The 20398-nt window shown below is 38.1% G+C and overlaps 1 protein-coding gene across 2 annotated transcripts in view; it reads left to right on the top strand.

Annotated features, from left to right (window-relative positions):
• Positions 1-20398, top strand: part of Arap2 (ArfGAP with RhoGAP domain, ankyrin repeat and PH domain 2) — a 145266-nt gene that overhangs the window by 34488 nt on the left and 90380 nt on the right. For both annotated transcript variants that reach the window (XM_035453443.1, XM_035453442.1), the window contains exons 7-8: positions 2731-2851; positions 11623-11801. In XM_035453443.1, coding sequence (XP_035309334.1) covers positions 2731-2851; positions 11623-11801 — 300 coding nt within the window. The remainder of the gene's footprint in view (positions 1-2730; positions 2852-11622; positions 11802-20398) is intronic.

Here is a 20398-nt window from a genome sequence, read left to right as displayed (position 1 = left end):
GGGATTTCACTTCTTAAGGAAGAAAGATGGAAACAAAGAAAAGCAAGAAGAAGAAAACCTCAGCTATTTTGTGAGTGCTTCTCTGATATTGGTCCCTGTTTGAGATTGTCCATTTCCTAAATTGCCTGTAAATGACATGATCATTGTTGGATGTAGGAAAGGCAGCATACGTGTGTGTGTGTGTGTGTGTGTGTGTGTGTGTGAGTGTGTGTGAGTGTGTGTGTATACTTAGAATGTTATTAGAGTGTGAATAGAATTTTGACAGATACATCAATTCAGGGATGAGAGGTTATATTAGTGGAGGAGAAATTGTTAATGGAAACAAAGAAGATGTCAGGTAGAAAGATGCAGGTGGACAAGCAGAGGGCCTGTCTTTCCTGAAGAGCCTGGTGTTGCTGACAGCTGTTTCTCATCTGTCTGTAAGGGCAGAAGGCTATTGATGGAAAATTGCTCCCTGCATTGAATGGTTTCGTGTATTCTCCTAAGCAGTTATTTTCGATATGAGTTTCTGCTCCTAACTGGAGTTCCTATAGGATGTTAATTTAGACTTTGTGTTTACATAGCAAAATATTTGACATAAATGGGATGAGATTTATTTTGGGGTGTGGTTTCAAAGTATTTGGCTGCACTGATTCTAAGCTAATGCAGACCAGTACAATGGAGGCATATATAGCAGAACCTACCTTGTGGCAGCCAACAAGCTGAGATCAAGAAAGGACTGAAGGGCAGATACAACCTTCAATATCCTATTCTCACACATGTAGAGGGCCAATGTTGGTCCTATTCAGGCTCCCTAGCTGTTAGTCCAGAGTCCATGTGTTCCTACAAGCTCAGGTCAGTTGTCTCTATGGGTTTCCTCTGTCATGACCTTGACACCCCCTGGCTCCTGCAATCCCTCCTCCCTCTCTTCAGGAGTACTTTCAGTGCTTGGCTGTGGATCTCTGCATCTGCTTCCATCATTTGCTGGGTAAAGCCCTGTGCATGGTGTGACAGTTGTGTAGATTTTGGTCTATTTGTAAGGCTCCTAGAAGGACTCTCATTGTGTTCTTTCCCCTAACGTGATCTCTGCTCCCACAACTGTGTTGCCAGCATCAAATCTGTCTGTAGTGCTTAACTGGCTTTTGGGAACCTGTTCCCCATGTGTATTCCCTTGTCCAGCCTTTATGCAAGAGGAGGGGTTCAGTCCTACCTCAACTTCATGGGCCATGATTTGTGTAAGTCCATGGGAGTCCTGTCCTTTTCTGAATGGAGACCTAGGAGGAGTGGATGGGACAGGGGTGGATGGGAGTGGAACACAGGAGGGGAAGAAACTTATCAGTATGTAAAATAAATGAAAAATGTTAATAAAATTAAAATAAACAATATCCTATTGATGACACCCACGTTCCTCAATTAGGCGCTACTTCCTAAAGTTCCTCCATCTTCTACATTAGTGTTGGGGTCCCACATGCTTGTCACATGACCTTGTGAGAAGACTTTCCTACTCATACCATAAAATGTAGATACTACCATGGAAGGGAATGGAAGAAAAAGCCACAAAGGGCCTTGGGAAACACTTCTGATATTCAGACCATCTGGGATGTGAGGATGTGTTTTTACAACCTCATATTTCTTGACAACTCTGCATTCTTTATTATTTACTGTTTATTTTTTTGGGGGGGTTCTATTTCTCATTATCCTGCCTCTATTATTTTTATTCAGTCTGTCTGATCATAATTCTGCCTTTCCAATTAGCATTTTGATAAAAGTTAAGTCTTCTAAAAGTCAGGATCAAATTTCACCATGTTTATTAAACACTTCTCAGCATTTTAAAAGAATTGAGGCCCTGCATCTTTTTACTTATGTGTCCTGAAGTTTGAATTCTGACCTTAAGTTGCCTGGTGTTTAAATTTACAATAGTTTGAAGTTTCTTTCTAACACAGGACACAAGAAGTATTTTACCCTCAATAAATCATTGAGGTCATTCTACCAAACAGTTTGGGAGTTCTAAGAAAAATGAAGATTGAGAGAAATCGGTTAGAGACTTGATACCATTGAATGCAAAATGATAATACGTGTGTGTATGCAGATTGCCGGCAGCAGAAGCACCTTTCTTCATTTGTTGTTGTTTTTCAGGGACATCTTATACTGTAGCTCAGGGTAACATCAAACCTCCCAGATTTGGGGATTAAAGCTGTGTAACTCCATGCCTGGCTTTTCTTTATCCATTATTCATTAGAAAATGAAAGTAAAAAGTGACTTGGCGTGAGATCAAAGTTCTCATCACCAGACCATTGAGAATGAGGTTAATTAAGGAATCTGACAGACTCCTTTGCTATGTTTTGTTCTCTCTATAATACAGCAGTACTTCGAGATGGGTCCCTGACAGTTCCTGTTGTGGCCAGCAGATGCCTGCAAACACCGTTGAATCATTGTGAGCAGACCAATTTAGAGACTGATTCTGGGTTTAGGAAGTGAATATTGCTGGTCTCTTAGTGTTATTTTTTTATTACATGGTGCTCTGCCCTTTAAATCCAGGTGACTAGAAAGTTGAAAAGGTGATTTCTCTTAGAAGCACAGGACACTTAATAGTTTTCTTTTACAGAATTGAAAATCGGTGTATTTGTTTATCACTTTAAATTTTCACATAGAAATCATGAAATTAAAACTGTTGTGAAACCTGAGCTGTTCTTACAAGATCTTCAGAATTTCATGTTCACCTGTCTTCATCTTCTTCTCTAATTGATACAGGAGATGTACTCGAAAGGAATAATCCCTCTCACTGCGATATCCACAGTACGAGCTCAAGGAGACAACAAATTTGAAATTGTCACAACACAAAGAACTTTTGTTTTTAGAGTAGAAAAAGAAGGTAAGATTATTTTCCACTAACTAGCCCCTTCTTCTCCCTCCTCTTTCTTCTAAGAATCTGACCATGTTACTCAGTCTCACACAGAACTCACTATTCAGACCACAGGACAGGCAGGCCTTGAACTCTTAATCCTTTGGCCTTATTTCCCCAAGCCCTGAGAATTCAGGCACGTGCTACCCATACCTGTGTCTAAGATAATTTCGTTGTTGCTATCAAGATATTTAGTGCTCCTCATTTCTTACAAATCAGGTTAATAAAACAGGTAAAGAAAACCACTTTTAACTCTATTACTTCCAAATATTTTACCTTTTAAAAAGAGGTTTTTTTTTTGCATGTACAATATTAAAACCTAAGTAAATTGACAAGTTACTCTGTGTGAGGTTACTGTTCCATATAAAAACCATTTTTTTCAAGAGCCATTAAGTATGGGATAATTCTTTAAGCTGTAGATATAACTGTGAAAATGGACTGAAAATAATTCTCTCACAGAGACCACTTTAATGTGTGATTTTGATAATGCAAAATAGGTATTCAAAGCTAAAAAGCAGCGGTCCTAATTATAAACGAGTTGATTTTAGGGAATCGTACACAAGGAAGTTCTTAGCTAAATGAACTGGCCAGTAATTTTTGGATTATAGATTTTGTACCAACTATAGTCACTGAGTTATTTTCATTGGAATCATTACTCTGGTTCTCCTGATGCAAGGATGACAGGTGGGGCAGAGAGATGTTCCAGCAGAGAAAGATCCTTGATGCTGAGAAAGATAACTTGAGTTTGTCCCTGGGGACCACATCTTGGGAGGAGAGAATTGCCTGCTGCAAGTTGTCTTCAGACTTCCATATGCACAAGACACATGTACCTTCACTCCTAAGTGCTTGTGTTTGTGAGCATGTGCTCTTGTGGTGAATTTGCATGCTCATATGCATGCATGCACACACACAATGTAAATGTGAACACAAAGTAGAACTGTGACCTGTGCTTTTCGGATTTAGTCTAAAAATATACAGAAGAGTATTTGGAGGTAATAGGATTCACAAGTTCTCTACTGTGCACTTGTTGGATTCTCATGATGTACTATGGCTATAACCCTTAATAGTTTTAAATCATACAGGTAAGGCTAGTTACTTGATGAAATTATTAGAGACTGACCTTATTTTAGAAACTATTTTGTGGTATATTTATACATGACCTGATTTTTAACAAAGTGTTTTCTTAGTGTACTATGTTTCAATAATAATTGCACAAGGAACTTACTGAATGCTGTGTATATACCAGACATTTTGCCAAATTCAGCATCATAACAATCTTTTAAGTCAGTTTGCATGAATATTGTCCTACTTTACACACAAGAACATCTAGCCTCAGATAGCAACTACTGTGATGCTAAGCACTGTACAACAACATTGCCCTTTAAACTACTCCATTCCTGAACACATGTTAGCCTATGGTACAAAGAAAGTGTTCAGTAAATATGTATTTCTAGAAAGTTCTCATTTTTACCGAAGGTAATCACTAGTGAGAATCACCCAGCTGCCTGTCAGGGAGCAGTGTTTTCCAGTCTTTGATTGCTGATGATTTATGAAATCAAACTAGAAGCTTATGTTGCTGCTGAAAACAAAAACGTCACACTAACCCTTCGGAAAATAGCATAAAAAAATGTCAAAGAACAGTGCTTAGAGGGCATATTGTACTGTGTAACAAATCTATGTAGATGTTGCATATGTCTAGTATAGAGAACATTTCATATTTCTACATATTGTAAAATACATTTTTTTTTAACTAAAAGGTCATCATAATACTTTCTCCCTTCTGTTTCCTCTGTCCAGGCCCTCCTAAATATTCACCATCAAACTCCTTTCATGTTTTCCCCTCAAACTCAAGATAGCCTCCTCTTCCCTAAATATTATTGACACACACACACACACACACACACACACACACACACACACACACACACACACACACATTCACACACACATGTATTCAGAAATACATAAATGCAACCTTCTGAGGTTTTGTTGTTAGTGTGTATATGGTTCCAATATGGTTCCAGAGATAATAACTTTGTATTGGATAGCCAATCAGGGTACTCCTCCCTGGAAGAGGCTAACATGCTCTTTCTCATCAATCACCAGTTGCCTGTAGTCCCTGTTCATGGGTGTGCACCTGTGAGAATTTCCCCCTTCTTTTTACATTTCTATTGTTCAGATCTTGTTTATGCTGACATTCTAGGGGAGGCAGGGTCACATCAGCAGGTTTCCTGGCTCTTAAAAATCTTCTCTACTGCATCTTTCATCATGTTACCCTCCCCATAGATTCAGGAGCTGTTATGTAGATGTATCCATTATGTCTGGGTTCTTCATCATCCACTGATCTCTGCACTGTTGTGTTTAGTTGAGGTTTTTTTGTTATGGTCTCCATTTACTGTAAAGAGAAGCTGCTTTGATGAAGTGTGGTAGCCACTTATGGGCGAGTATAAGAAAACAATTTAGAGTGTAATAAGGAATTCTGCTGGTGTTGCAAAGTGGCTATAGTAGATTCTCAGACCATGACTTCACCAGCCCTGGAAAGTTGGCTACCTTTCTAGTACCAAGCATCAGTCCCTCCTGTAGAGCGGATGTTGAGTCTGATTAGACCTCTTTGGTTGCTATCAACATGTGACGACCATTTACTATACCTCTATGGATATCTGACCAGTTTTGTCATTGTTGTGGTTCATAGATGTTACAGCTGTGTAGGATTATTAATTGCCTCCCTCCCTTGGCAGCTTGCATAGTATTTAATGGTATGATGGAAACTATACTGCAGGACAATGACACCCAAAACAATATAGACTGTGACTGTTACCCTTGGTTAACTCTCAGAATTTGAAGGTAAGCTCACGCTGCTGAATACACTGCACACATAGGACACAGATTATTTGAGTTGACTTGGCATTTACAAGAAAACAACACCAGCACAGAGACCATTAACCTGGCCTACAATCTAAATCTCACTACAGAAGTCTTGTTGGCCCTTCGTCACTCTAATTCATTTATGTATCAGCACCAGGTGTTTGCAAGCCTCTACCCTGGAGTGTTTTGTAGAGCATTGTGCATGAATAGCCACTTCTGCAAATTGTAACTAAAATACCTTTGCAGTTTGGCATCTTTCACATTTATACTATGTAGTTTTGATTAGACTGGGTTTCATAATAAAAATATTGTTATTTTCTTAATTAAAGGTGAATTATATTAAAATAGAATTACTTTGAAAATTGTCTTCCTCAGAGAGAAATCTCATATTGACTCCTCTTGTTTTAGGGCAGAAACACTGGAATGGGTGTGGAGTTCATGGCGTTATGATCCTCAGTGATAGCTGCAAATACAGAACTTTTCAGACAGGTGACACTGTGGGGATCTATTTCTCAGGGTTAGAGCAGAACTTAACAATTCTGATTGGGTTTGCCTGGCCAATACTGTTCTCAGAACCTGATTGTTAATGGTATATGCTATATTTCTGTCTATCTGAACACATTGCAGACCCTGGGAAATAGGCTAGTCAGACACTCAACTCTAGGTATTAGACAGTCCCATAATGTTGCTCTGACTCTGATACCCAAGGGGTTGTTAAATTAAAAACAGTTTATTAGACCTGGCATAAGAAGTATACTCCAGTTGTTTAGGGGAGTTACAACAGAGTCAGGTGCAAATTATGAAATGTTTCCTAACTTCATTATTCACTCTTCTTATTCTCATTATTGGTAACTATCTGCTTTGTTGATTACTCCATGGTATTATTGAAATCTCTTAAAGATGTTTTAGGACCATGCTAGGATTCCGAATTCCTTTTAAAAAATATTGTTTTCCAAATAATGTCTTTTGAAGAAATTGAACAAAGGAATGCATAAGTATATGTATCTACTTTTCACTTCCCTACCTGCTCCCCACCCCATCCACCCTCCACCATCCACCCTCCACTCCCCAGGCAAGGTAGGGCCTTCGATAGGGGCTCCCCAAAGTCCACCACATCATCCTGGGCTGGGCCTAGGCCCTCCCCCATGTGTCCAGGCCAAGAAAGCATCACTTCATATGGAATGGGCTTCAAAGTCCAAGGGTCTTTCTTTAGATCAGATCATATTAGAAGTAAAGTTCCTGGCTGGGTATGATGGTTTCTTGAAATTCTAGTACTCAGAAGGCAGAGGTAGGTGACTTCTACAAGTTAAAGTTTATCCTAGGCTACAGAGTGAAAGATTTGTCTAAAGAGAAAAAAAATGAAACAAAAATAAACCAAATAGTGAAGATTGAGTTACAGTTTGTGATTATGTTGCTATTGGTGGTTATCTGCATACCCCTGTGTTACATTCTCTGGTATCCTTTGTAACTAATGAGTTACTTATGCTAAATTTGAACTCAGAGAATACAATCTTTTTGTGACATTTTGAACTTTCCTGTTTCTTTGGTGTTTCTGAAAGTGCAAAAAAATAATTTAAGTTTGATTGAAGAGGCTGCCATTTTATTTTGTTTACATTATAACAAACCATTTTTTGTAATTTATATTTCCCCCTAATTTGGTTGGCTATCCATGTAGAAAAGCCATAATATGGAACATTCCAGAAGGAATGGTGCTTAGGAACATAATACATTGGTATACACTATCAAGTAACATATATGTACTACATTCTTTCCTATAAATGCATACATATGATAAAATTTAATCCTTAAATTAGAGACAGTAAAAGATGAACAGCAATAGCTTGTGAGAACATATTTTTGTAAAAGTTAAACTAATGAAATCATTCTGTCTAAAAATATTTCTGAGTATCCTTTTAGCTTTTTCACAGGAAGCACTATACAGATCTTCTTGGGCAACTTCTAAATTGCCATACATTATTGTGGCCACACTTCAACACCATTACTAAGCAGTATAAAATTTTAGGGAATATAGGTACTGCACAGCCATGGTTTTTTACTTGATATCTAAGATGCCTAGTGGAAAAACATCTCATACAGAATGGCTTGTATACACTGGGATAAGAGATGTGCCATGTCTTAAAGCAGAACAGAGTGGGATGGCTTAAAGCTTTAGCACACTACTAAGAATGGCATGTAATTTAAAGTTTACTAATTGTTTATTTATGGAATTTCACACATTGTTTTTAAACTGTAGTTCAGTGGCTCGGCTACATTAGCACCTAGCTCATCTCAAACCATTTATCAAATGGAAAATGATTATTTGGTTTGGAAATTGTCAAAGCATGTTTCCCTCATCTAAGGATGCACATACGCACAGCCTAAGACAAATGACCCTTACAATCTGTTTTATTCTGTTTATATTATCTCTTCATTGTTTCTCTCTGTTTAGTGAACTGGGTGTTCCTGTTATTTCTTGTTGTCTTTTTTATACATGGAATTTGTTTGTTGGCAATTTCATATATATTATTAACAAACAAATTTCATCAATAAAAATAACACACACAAACATTCCATTTTCTATACTCTCACTCCCCACTCTTTCTTTGTTTCCTTTCACCCCTGTTACCACATCCTCCTCCTAAAGGTTTATTTCCTATATCTGTGTCTTTGTATTGTTTTGTGACACCCTGATTTTTAACCACAATTATCTGTGTCTCCATCTGTATCCAAATATCTACTGGAGCCTGGTGGCTTAACAGTTTTGTGTACAACTGAAGATGACTGTCCCTCTCCAAGAGGGACAGGTTTGAAGAATTCATCAGTCAGGGGTAGGGGTCTGTGAGCCCATCCTAAATCTGTGATTGGCAATTAACAGTCTTGTTCAGGACCAATTCAGGTAAATACAAATGTAATGAAATCACAATGACTATTTTGTGTACAAGAAAGCATTGCAAGTCATTTACCTCCCTCCCCTTTTTGCTTCCTGGATTCTTATCATGTTTCTGAAATGTTCTCTGAACCTTATGAAACTGAGGGCTGCTCCATATTAAAGAACACTTGCCCAGTACTGTAAACCTGGTCCAAACCCCATGGCTGGGAAGGTCATAGACCCTCACTACTGTTTTGTAGTTTAATAGCCTTGGCACTAAACTATAATCTCAATATTTATGTTATTACCCATAGAAATGACTTATATCATTGGAGAAACTTCTCTTTGCAGTGAACAGGAGAGCATGTGGAGACAATAGAATCCTCAAGGGGCTTAGAATAAATGACAGATGAGTTCTCAGCTCCAAACAGGACATTCATTTCTTATTGTTTGTTTATTTCCTATTACTATTGAAAGACTCAGGAGCTAAATAATCCTAGGGAAAGATCCATTTTTCTCAGTACTGCTCTAATAAAAACACTCAAAAGATGCAATTGCCAATAATTATTTACTGAGAAACTGAGATATAGCTAACTGTGCTCTTAAAGCCACAAAGCTTTGATCTACTTCATTGCATTATATTTATGTTTGAAACTGTTTTATGAATGTTCAGCCAAGCAACCATCCTTTACATGACTTGGCAGAAATATCTTGTGTGTAACCAATGCACATAAGTAATAATCACATTAAGGTTATTATAGTACGTTTTCCCAGTGCAGCCTGAACCTGCTGCTGAAGATGTCACACTATGGAGCAATTGTTGCTTGTCGGCATTCACTAAGGATTCTGGAATACTTGCAGATGTATGAAAGCACTGGGGGTATTTGAAATGTACTTCATCTCAGATATGTAGGAAAACACCCAATTGCGGGGATTATGTAATACCACAAAAGCAATATTGACTTTGAGCATTGATAGAACTCTTTTTAGTACTTCAAAAGTTGTGATAATTTAGTAATTAAGATGTATTGTGAAGTAGTTTTGCATTCTTAATTCAATATGAGTGTATCTCAAAAGGAGACTAACTGTGATCCACAGTGAAGTTGTGGCTTCTCTGATAGGCGGTCCAGTCGGAAAACCTGTCCTATGTCCTCTGGTTTAACTCTGGTTACCCTTTCTTTGAGAAATTTTGCTACTTGGTATTCAGTCTGTTTTATTTTTTTCTTTTGTCCTGATAATCCCTTCCCTGTTCGGTTTGGGAAGCCACTGTTATCCTTGCAGATAAAGTTAGACTCCTGGTTTTTGCATGTTTTTCTCACTGTACATTTGACATTTATCCACATCTATGGGTCTTTTCTTGTAGAGGAGGTCTCTACAAGACCTCCTAGTCTGTTGCTAGTCTGTTGAGATATGCCAGTGTTCTGAAAATGGGCAGTGTTCTGTGAACTGGATCCTCCTGCCATTTTTCATAGCCATTTTATAACATTAAACTTCCTTTTATTCTGTGCTGTCTATTTTAGGTTAACATCCATGAATCAGCTATGTCTTATTCCCTTTAATATACCAACACTTTGAATGTTCATATGTACTTAATCTCTATTGTCTTGTTCCTGAACTCTATGTTCCCAGATTGGCCTACCAGCCATAAACATAGGCATCTCAATCCTGTCTCCTCCTTGCTAATTGTCCTGAAGTGCTCTTCCTTTGTTTCTGCAATCTAAACTAGCTAGTGGATGTTTTCTGTTCATATTTCTCATAATTCCCTGTGCATGCAAAATTATGCATATGTCTCTCTTTAAGTCCCTGAACCAGTGTTGGTTTCTGATGCTTTTTTTCTTGTGTTGTCCTTGCTCAGAATTCTGCTCTGCCTTTCAGGCTTCAGTTTAGTTTTTCACATTGTTTCTCATTTTCAAGATCTATCACAAGTCGCCCCCTCCCCACCACCACCTTTTATGCTGCCAAATTCAGTTGTGTAGGAGTTGACATAATTTTTATTATAATTTTAGCACTACCTTTCCCAATGACCTTCAGCAAATCACTTACCTCAGTTGAATGGACTCATATATTACTTGATACCATTTGTATGACATTTATTCTAGTCTGTGCTCCATTATCTGTTCAAATCTAACTTGACTTATTGTCTTGATTGCTCTTTGGAGACTATATCACATTTCTATGTCCATAATACAGTATGGTACATAATTGAAGGTCACTTGGCTTGTACAGAGAGAGTGTGAATACCATGTTTTACTTTGCCAGCTGAGTTATAAAGCTTTCTTTTATGGGTATTTCCCTGTTTCATCCTCCAGTTGAGTACTGATGCTACTTTCTTCTGTACTCGGTATTTTTACATGGCTCTGACCAAGCACCTGACAGGCACCTTAAGGGAAAAAAGTCTTAGATTGGCTCACAGTTTCAGAGCTCAGTACCTGGTCACTTAGCCTCTGGTTCTAGGGAAGAGTCAGCCAGTGGAGTATTTAAAATAGAAGCTTCCTCACCTACTTAGAGAGAAAAAGCAGAGAGGAAGAAAGACACTTGTCAATGGGTATAGCCTTCAAAAGAAGTACTCTTCGTATAGCTACTTCTTCCAGCTGTGACCCTCTATTCACTTTCCATTACTTTGCAAATTAGTACCACCAAATTGAGGGGGAGGGCAGCTCACAGAGGAAACCCAATCTCCTAAATGATCTAAAAGTGTTTCTCAGACATTAATAGGCTCCTCAGCCTCCTGGAGTTCTTTCTCAAATTCTGAGTGTTCTTTGGGGTTGGAATGGAGCCTGAGATATGGCCTTTCTTGTATGGTCCTAGAAGAAGCTCATTGTAGTGGCTCCAGGGCATCTATGTAGTCTTTTCTGTTCTGCTAAATTCGGACTCTTGCCTCTGCTGACAGTGGAATTTAGGCTGTGGTTGTGATAAAGAATTTGTATGTTACTTGCTTTAAAGCAAGCTAATCTCATGTTGATGTTTTCTGTCCACATGTCTTATATATACTCTCCTCTAATTTCAGAAGAGAGAAATGATTGGATCAGCATATTATTAAGTGCACTGAAGTCACCATCCCTTACTGCACAATTGCAAGCAGCTATGGCCCCCGAGAAATGTGGATATCTTGAACTGAGAGGCTATAAAGCCAAAATTTTCACTGTATTAAGAGGGAACAGTGTGTGGCTCTGCAAAAATGAGCAGGTAAGCTTTGTTACATTAATTGTAAATTACTATTCTTTGATGATAGCAACTGTGTTTAGCTTTTCTGTTTTTATTTATAGTTTTGCTGTTGCTTTTAAATACTGCACTAACAATAAGAAAGAAAATCTGGTTGAATGCATTGTTTCAGAAAGTATTTCCTTCAGACCTGGGGCTGCATGCCACCTTTTTAACAGACTGGGGAAATAGCATTGTTGAAAAGAATTGTTGAAATGTATGCTTTAGTTGAAGTAAATATAGCTGTCAGAGATTAATTGAGAATAAGTACAGATATTGTCAAATGGGACTAATTCTGTATCTGTGTGATAGAAGATTAGAAGACAAAACAAGTAACCAGGTATATTAGTTGCTTTTCTGTTGATGTAAAAAAAACCATGACCAAGGCAACCTATGGAAGAAGGAATTGATTTTAGCTTAAGGTTCTAGAATAAATAAGAATCCATCATGGCAGGGAGGCATGGTAGTGAGACTATTAAGCTGAGACCACACATCTTGAACCATAACCATGAGCACAAATCAGAGAGAGTGAACTGAAATGGACAAGGATGAAAGCTCCCAAAGCCCAACAGCAATGACATACTTCTTCCAGCAAGACCACATCTCTTACACCTCCCCCACCTTGGACTGCTAACTGAAGATCAAGTATTGAAAAATCTGAGCCGATGGGTGACATATCTTATTGAAACCACCATGCCAGGTTGTATTGTCCATATTTTTCTTTGAACAGATATTCTGTTTGTTATGAAACTGCTTTGGTAGTAGAGCCACATTAAAGAGAGGTGGGTATATATATATATATACCCACATATATATATATATATATATATATAATATATATATATATACAATCATATAGATACACACATCTACCTATATATGCATTTTACATATGCATAAGTATCTAATAGTTAAATTAGATTATTGAATTAAGTTAATAGGAAAACACTACATAGATTTTTTTTTTTTTTTTTTTTTTGGTTTTTCGAGACAGGGTTTCTCTGTGTAGCTTTGGAGCCTATCCTGGCAGTCACTCAGGAGACCAGGCTGGCCTTGAACTCACAGAGATCTGCCTGCCTCTGCCTCCCGAGTGTTGGTATTAAAGGCCTGTACCACCAATGCCCAGCAAGATAGTTATTTTTGTGGAGACTTGTGGATAAAGTGTTTTTTTTATGTCTTGTGATCTTTATACTTGATTTTGTAGTATAGACTTCCTTTACTCTACTATTTTAGACTTTCATATGTAAAAGAAAATTCTTCCTCATGAGGTGCTTGATTCCTATGTGAGGATGAAAGAGTGTTATTTTGAGTGTCTAACATAAGGTGAATTCATTCAATAATGGACTATGATAAGTATAGACATGGCCTCTTTTCCTGTCAAAGACAGCTATCAACTCAAAACAAGCAGTGGTTACAAACTGAAACTATAGATCTTAGGGAAGGGATTCTCAAACTTCAGCATGAATGTATTATTATTTTTTGGGGAGAGGGTGGATGTCTTAGCTGTGGAAGTCATCATTGAGTGACATGAGCAAACTATTAATGGGAATATTTAACATATTCCTAAAAATAGTGACATACATCTTAACAATGTATATGAACTGGGTGTGAATATTGTTTCTGAAGTCTCTGAAGGTAGGTGATTAAAGCCTTTCTTAGTAAAATTCAGGTTAAAAATTCATGATTTGCATGTATCTGTGTTGAAGTTACTCTGGCAAATTGAGGAATTAAATTTTTTTACTTGCACAGACCAAATATAATTCCTGTTATTCATTTCATGGTTCACATTAGCTAGATCATCTGTGTTTGTGTTATTTTCTAGAAATAGTATGTTTTTGAGCTTTATTAACCCTTTGGGAGAAAGAAGATTTTTATATGAAATCATTGCTCTAGTAACAGTATTTGAAAGCAAAATCTAAAATGCTTGTCCCTGGTGGAGTGCCAGGTTCTATGCTAATTCATTAATAAACACTCATTTAAAAAAATATTTCCTATAACTATAGGAAGAAGATCCTCTTGTGAGCATTAAAGATGAGGAAAATGAAGTTTACCTAGTTTGTACACGGCTGTTTCATCATGCCAAGCTTAATTTAAAACTAGAATTTTCTAACACTAATCTTGTTTCTTATTAAAGTCTTGGTTTAAATCTTTTCTGAGTTTCTATCCTTTAGAAATAGGTAAGAATTAGTTTTGCGACTAATTTCATTGCCTAGGGCTTTTAGGGCCTGCAATCGGTTAATGTTGTGTCAGGCTGTGCACTCTCAAAGGAGTGTGCTTATCTAGCAGGGCAGTTTTATCTGCAAGGGTGAAATGCCAGGCAAGAGCAGCTACAGGTAATAAGTTCAGTGCTTTTTGTTTGCTTTTCTTTTTTGAGACAAGATCTCTTGTTGCCAATGACCTTGAACCCTTTGGTCCTTCCGTCTCTACCTGTCAAATGTTAAGGTTACAGTCCTGTGCCATTATATCTCTCAGTGCTGGAATCCATGAGTAGGCATTATGGAGAGATCCACAATACTTGGCATTAAATAAATTTGAGAACTAGAAATACTTCCATTTATACTAGTAATGAATAAATCATTTAAAAACAAATCAGTTTGCTAATCTTTAGATTACTAAACATATTTTTAATGTATGTTTTCAGTCTTCTCCCCCCATACATTGAGGTACTTATATTTATATTTTACTTTTAAAGATATATTTGTGTGTGTGTGTGTGTGTGTGTGTGTGTGTGTGTGTGTGTGTGTGTGTGTGTGTGTGATGTTTGTATCATATTATATAGAATCAACTTGACTAATGGATAACTTGAGCAAGCCATGCATGTTTTGGCCCCGGCAGTACCGATCCAGCTTTTGATGCCTTTCTATTTTGGTGAATGCCTTATTCTCTGGAGGAAAGCTGTTTACTGCTGACCTCATAGGGTAGCAGGTGATGGCAACAATCTTGTGGCCTGCTGAGATAGGACAATCTTTCTCGACACACAGGGTTTCCTGAGGTCATTGGCCTGTTTTAAGAAAGCATGGAATGGTAAGGATTATATATTTGATGTAAAATCTAAATGTATGAGCCAGGTGATGGTGACATATACCTTTACTTCGGAGAGAGAGGCAGATGTATCTCTGAGTCTGAGGCCAGCCTGAGGTCTATAGAGTGAGTTTCATGACAGCCAGGGCTACACAGAGAAACCCTGTCTGGAAAAACAAACAAACAAACAAACAAAAAATCAAATTGTATCATTCGAATTTTGGAGAAAAGGGAAGCCATTAGAGATAGTTCATTTGCTCAATTCCCTGGGTTTCTTTCACTTTGTATGGGCAGAAGTTACTCTAGTTTGAATAGTTGTTGTTTCAGAGCTTTTCCTCCAGTCCCCAAAGATGCTTTCACAGTGCCAGCTGCCTGCAGGCACATCTTCAGTACTCTTTTTCTTTATTTTCTGAGCCTGTCTCTAGTACTGAGACAAGAGCATGCATTTTCTCACTTAAATCCACCATGAACTCACTTGTGCCACAACGTTTTTATGATTTTTGAAATTCCCTCTCATTGTTAAGAGCATTGGTGCAAGCCTGCTGGCAGTCTTGCTGTTTGTCTGTATTGTATTCTCCGACTGGTCCTCACTCCGTGAATAATAGACATCAGCCTGTGTTTAACAGGAGCTTCTGGGTTCCTGGCTGCTCAGTTCAGAGGCTTCCTTTCTCTCTTGCTTTGTGCACTTTACTTCATTAGTACACGGTTGGAGCTGAAACCCAGAGGGGCTCTCAGACTGCCTAGCAGAGAGACTGGAGGGGACTTACATTAAATACAGCCTGAGGTGTTTTTAGTCTTTTCTTTTTCCAGCTAGACTCTAAGGAGAAGTGAAGGGGAAAGAGATGAAGAATTAGAGAAGACTTTTGTTAGAGCAGCAAATAATATCTTGGGTACCAACACTAAGATTGTTTGCCTAATTACCCTGTTGCAAAGCAGTGCATTGCCCCCATCGGATAAGTTAAATGTTACCCCTCCCCTATTTAGTTCTGTCTAAAAGTCTTCCCTGTTTCAATTTTTGCACATTTTCTTCTGTTCCTTATACCTGCTTATGTTTTATATATTTGCAGTGTGTTAAAATAGTGATAGCATTTTCATATTATCATTTCAACTCTGTGTAAAAGGACTCCTGTAATTGGATGTGTATAGGATATACTATAGTCACTAAGTTTCTAGATCCATCTGTGTATTTAGGAAGTATTTATAGCATGTACTTTTCCATTTCTGACTGGTATGGAGGCATGCTTCCAGTGTGGAAATTTGACTGACCTCTGCTATCTGGAAATGTAATTTGTTGTGAGAATATTACTGCAACTTACCCCCAGGAAATTTCTGAGAATCTCTGTATAACAATGTTATCCTTCATTTTTTTTTCTCATGCATGTGATGTGTATGTGTTCATACATGTGTGGTGTTTGACAGTGTATGTGTGAGTGTTTGTGTGTGCATGCATGTGTGTGTAAAGGTACATGAATGAATTGGGGGACCAGAGGTTGAAATTGACATCAAGGGTCTTCATCATTCTTTTCTACCTTATGAACTGAGATAGGGTTTCTCAGCTGAGCCAAGATCTCACCAGAGTGGGTTGTCTCACATGCCAAGGTGCCTGGGGAGATTCTGTCTCTATATTCCAAGCACTAGCACCAAGATGACTGGCAGGCTAGCATTTGCATGTGTTCTGGAGTTCCTCAGGTTTTGAAAATGTTAGGTACATTAACCACTGAGCCATCTCCCCATTCTTACACTATCTTCAATCAATTCAAATCAATTTGTTCTCTTTCTCTCCCTCTCTCTGTCTCTCTCTATCTTCCCCTTGCTCTGTCTGCTCCTCCCCAAATGGGTAGTTGTAAATTCAGTATTTAATCCTACAGTCTTTTTAAAGATGGAGGAAATGAACCAATGAGCAGAAAAGCTTGGCAAGCAAGCAAGAAGACTAGAGTTTGAATCCATATAACACATGTAACAACAAAATAATTTACCTGGGCATCAGTATTCTTGTTTCCCTACAAGGCCATGGGACATGAACATAGGAGAATACTGAGAAACCTATGAGATAAGTTGCCTAGTGTGCTATGGAAGTGCAGCAAAGAGACCTCATCTCAAGCAAGGTAGAAGTGGAGGGCTGACAGCTGAGTTTGTCTCGTGCCTCCACATCTTCACTGTGGGGTGAACAGGCCTACATTCACAGACACACATGTATACAGATGATAGACATGGTGACAAACACACAGAATTCCTGGTGACACTTTTCATCAAGGGTCTTTTACATTTGGAATGCTGCCTACTGGGGTTTGAAAAGGTGTCTCAGCAGCAAGCAGGATTCTCCCAGAGGACCATGTGTGCTAGAGACTGAAATGGTTCACAACTCCAGCTCTGGCAGTACCCAATGCTGGCTGCATTCATGTGACACTCTTCTTCCACCCATTTGTCTACATCTGTCTTTCTGTCCCTCCCCACTTCTCTCCCCCACTCAAACATAAATAAAATAATTCTTTAGAAAATGAAATACTGTCTATAGTAGTGGTTCTCAGACTTCCTAATGTTATGACTTTTTAATGAAATTCCTGAATTTGTAGTGACCCCCAACCATAAAATATTTTGTTGCTACTTCATTATTGTAATTTTTCTACTTTTATGAATCATAATATAAATATTTTTGGAGATAGAGGTTTGCCAAATAGGTCATGGCCCACAGGTTGAAAACCTCTGATCTACAGGGTAATAGGTATCACTAACATTTTTTTTCTTAAATGATTTATTTATTTATCTACCTATTTGTGTGTGTGTGTGTGTGTGTGTGTGTGTGTGTGTGTGTGTGTGTGTGTATAAGTTTGCATACATATAACAGGGAAAAAGCCAGAGAGGATGTCGCATCTCCTGGAACTGGCGGTATAGACACTTGTGAGCTACACTGTGTGGATGCTGGGTACCAAACCTGAGTGGGTCCCCAGAAAGAACGCAAGTGCTCTTAGCCACTGAGCCATCTCTCTAGTCTCTTTACTTTTTAAGAGTTGCAAGTTTTTGTGTTGCTAAGAGCAATAGAATGCTTATTTTTTTTCATTGTCTCATTTCTCTGAGTTCAGGCAAGAAGCTTCTATTCCATTAACATGCAGCATCAACTTGTTGAATTAGAATCAAGTTACTGAGTTAATTGTCATTTATAGTTGTCTCCTTGTCTTGATAGTTTATTTTTTTTTCTTTTTTTTATTAAATTATTAATATTTTCACATGTACTTTCCCTCTCCCTCTCCCTCCCCCACCCCCATTCCTTCTCCCCCACCTCCAACCTACCCCCCACCCCATCCACCCGCCACTCCCCAGGCAGGGTAGGGCCCCCAACCAGGGCTCCACCAAGTCCACCAAATCTTCCTGTGCTGGGCCTAGGCCCCTCCCCATGTGTTCAGAGACAGAGCGAATCCCTTCAAGTGGGATGGGCTCTCGAAGTCCCTCCCACCCACCAGGGCAAAATGCCAGTCCACCTCCAGAGGCTCCCAGGAGTGCAGGGGCCTCCCCATTGGCATCCATGATCAGGGGGCTGGATTAGTCCTGTACTGTCCTCCCAAAGAGCATCTGGGGTCGATATGCTTTCCCTTTTTCAGGCCAACTGTTTCGATAGTTTATTTTTTTATGAAAAGTTTTTCTTTTAAAATTATATTTTGTTTCAATTAATTAATCTCATTGTTTTTTCTGTCTTTTTGGTATTATATTATCTTTATTTTTTCCAATTCCTTTGAGCCCTTTATATAGTTAAGAAATTAGATTTCATAAGATTTTTTTCTGATCATTTGGTTACATTTGTATATTTTGTTAATTTTATTTGAAATTTTGAAATTTTGTGCATAATGTAAAGTATTTTTACTGAGCTTACAGTACACAGGCCCTCTGTTTTCTTAATCAATTATTATTTTCTAAATTATCTTAATGACCAAAAAATATAGGCAACAAACCAGTATGTGTTAATGCCATACTTTTTTTCTGTCTGGGTGTATGGTCTTTTGAGACAAGGCCTCACTGATCAGTATTGATTGGCCTCAAGCTCATTGTATATCCCAGGCTGGCCTCAGACTTGTGGTAGTCCTTCTGCCTCAGCTTTCCATGTACCTGGAGGTATATATCACCACACCTAGTTCAATCATCAAGTATGGACATGCTTTGAAATATGTGCATTATATTTGTTTCTGGTATTTCTAGTTGGTTAGAGACTTTCGGCACATGGACATGAAACAGATTTAAGAAAACTGGCATTGACTTCCATTTGTTAGGATTTCCTGATAGTCTACCATCTCTTCCTGATGAGTTTTTAAAATATCATGCTAAATTTAGCCCATTCACTACAACCAGATGTCTTGCTTGGTGGGTTTGGGCATCCATTTGATGCTGACTGTGGCACTGGGGTTTTAACTACATAAGCCCATTTGATTAAATATCCTCAAATCACAGTAAAACAAGAGGCTCTTCCTCCTAATGTAAAGTCCCTTGATGCTTTGGCATGGGGATGGAGTACTAATAGAATTTAAATAGGTCTCTGAAGGCTTGGTTTGCATGGCACAGAATGAAGCCACAGGATGTAGGTGGTGACCTCACATTCTCTGGGTTCTCTCTCTGGCCAAGCTCTGCATCTGGTGCTTCCTAGAAGTCTGGTGCCAATGTCATACAATGCCACATCTGTTTTCAACAAATGTTTAAGCACTAAGTTCTTAAATTCCTGGCAGGGAAAACCTAGCAATGACTATTTCTAAAAATAGGTTTGAGATTTCAGCAAGTTTGGGGTTAACAAACTCTTTTTTAATTTCTCTCTTTAGGGATCAGCATTTCATTTTGCTCTTGCACCATATGGTTTTAGCAATTCAGAATTACTCTCATTGAATAAATTTGTATAAATGACACATTTCGGTATCTTGATCAATATTTGTGATAAATTCTTTCTAAATACTTAGTCCAGAGTCATTTTGTAATTGCAGATGCAATGGAATATTTTATGAATAACAAGTTCTGCCTGCGAAATTTTTTAAGTGAAGGAGTTGTCTGGACACATCAAGGTTTTAATTGATATGATTTCATTTAATACTTATAACAATACTTTAAGGTAGAGTTCCCTATTTACAAATGATGTGGTTAAGGTCTAGGTAGGTAGCTTGCTAGTGCTTTTGTAGCCAGGCTTCTTCCTTGAGTCTGTAAGTGTCAAAGCATTTACACAGTTGCAATGTCTCGTTCTGGTAAGCAACACATGTGATACTTGTTGCTAGGGGTAATTATCTGCTTTCTGAAAAATCTGTGTTAGTCACAGAATTTAAATTAGGGCATTTCTTACTCTACAAACCCTCCCTAGCCTTTTACCATTCATAATATATCACCCCTACCAGTTTTATACAGTTGGCAGCCTTTAAGGATTGAAAGTTTGACTTCTCTTGCTTTTCAATTATTTTTTTAGAATGAGAATAAAAAAACTCACAACCAGAATATAGTTACTGGGTAATTTAGTTTAACTTTTTTGAACATTTAACACTCTTATTATACTTTTAAAAGCATCATGTCAGCTTGTTACTTTGGAACATGTACTCTCT

This window comes from Cricetulus griseus (assembly GCF_003668045.3).
Source record: "Cricetulus griseus strain 17A/GY chromosome 1 unlocalized genomic scaffold, alternate assembly CriGri-PICRH-1.0 chr1_1, whole genome shotgun sequence".
Classification (NCBI taxonomy): Eukaryota; Metazoa; Chordata; class Mammalia; order Rodentia; family Cricetidae; genus Cricetulus; species Cricetulus griseus.
Note: the sequence above shows the minus strand (reverse complement) of the source record. Positions and strands in the feature narration are given on the sequence as shown.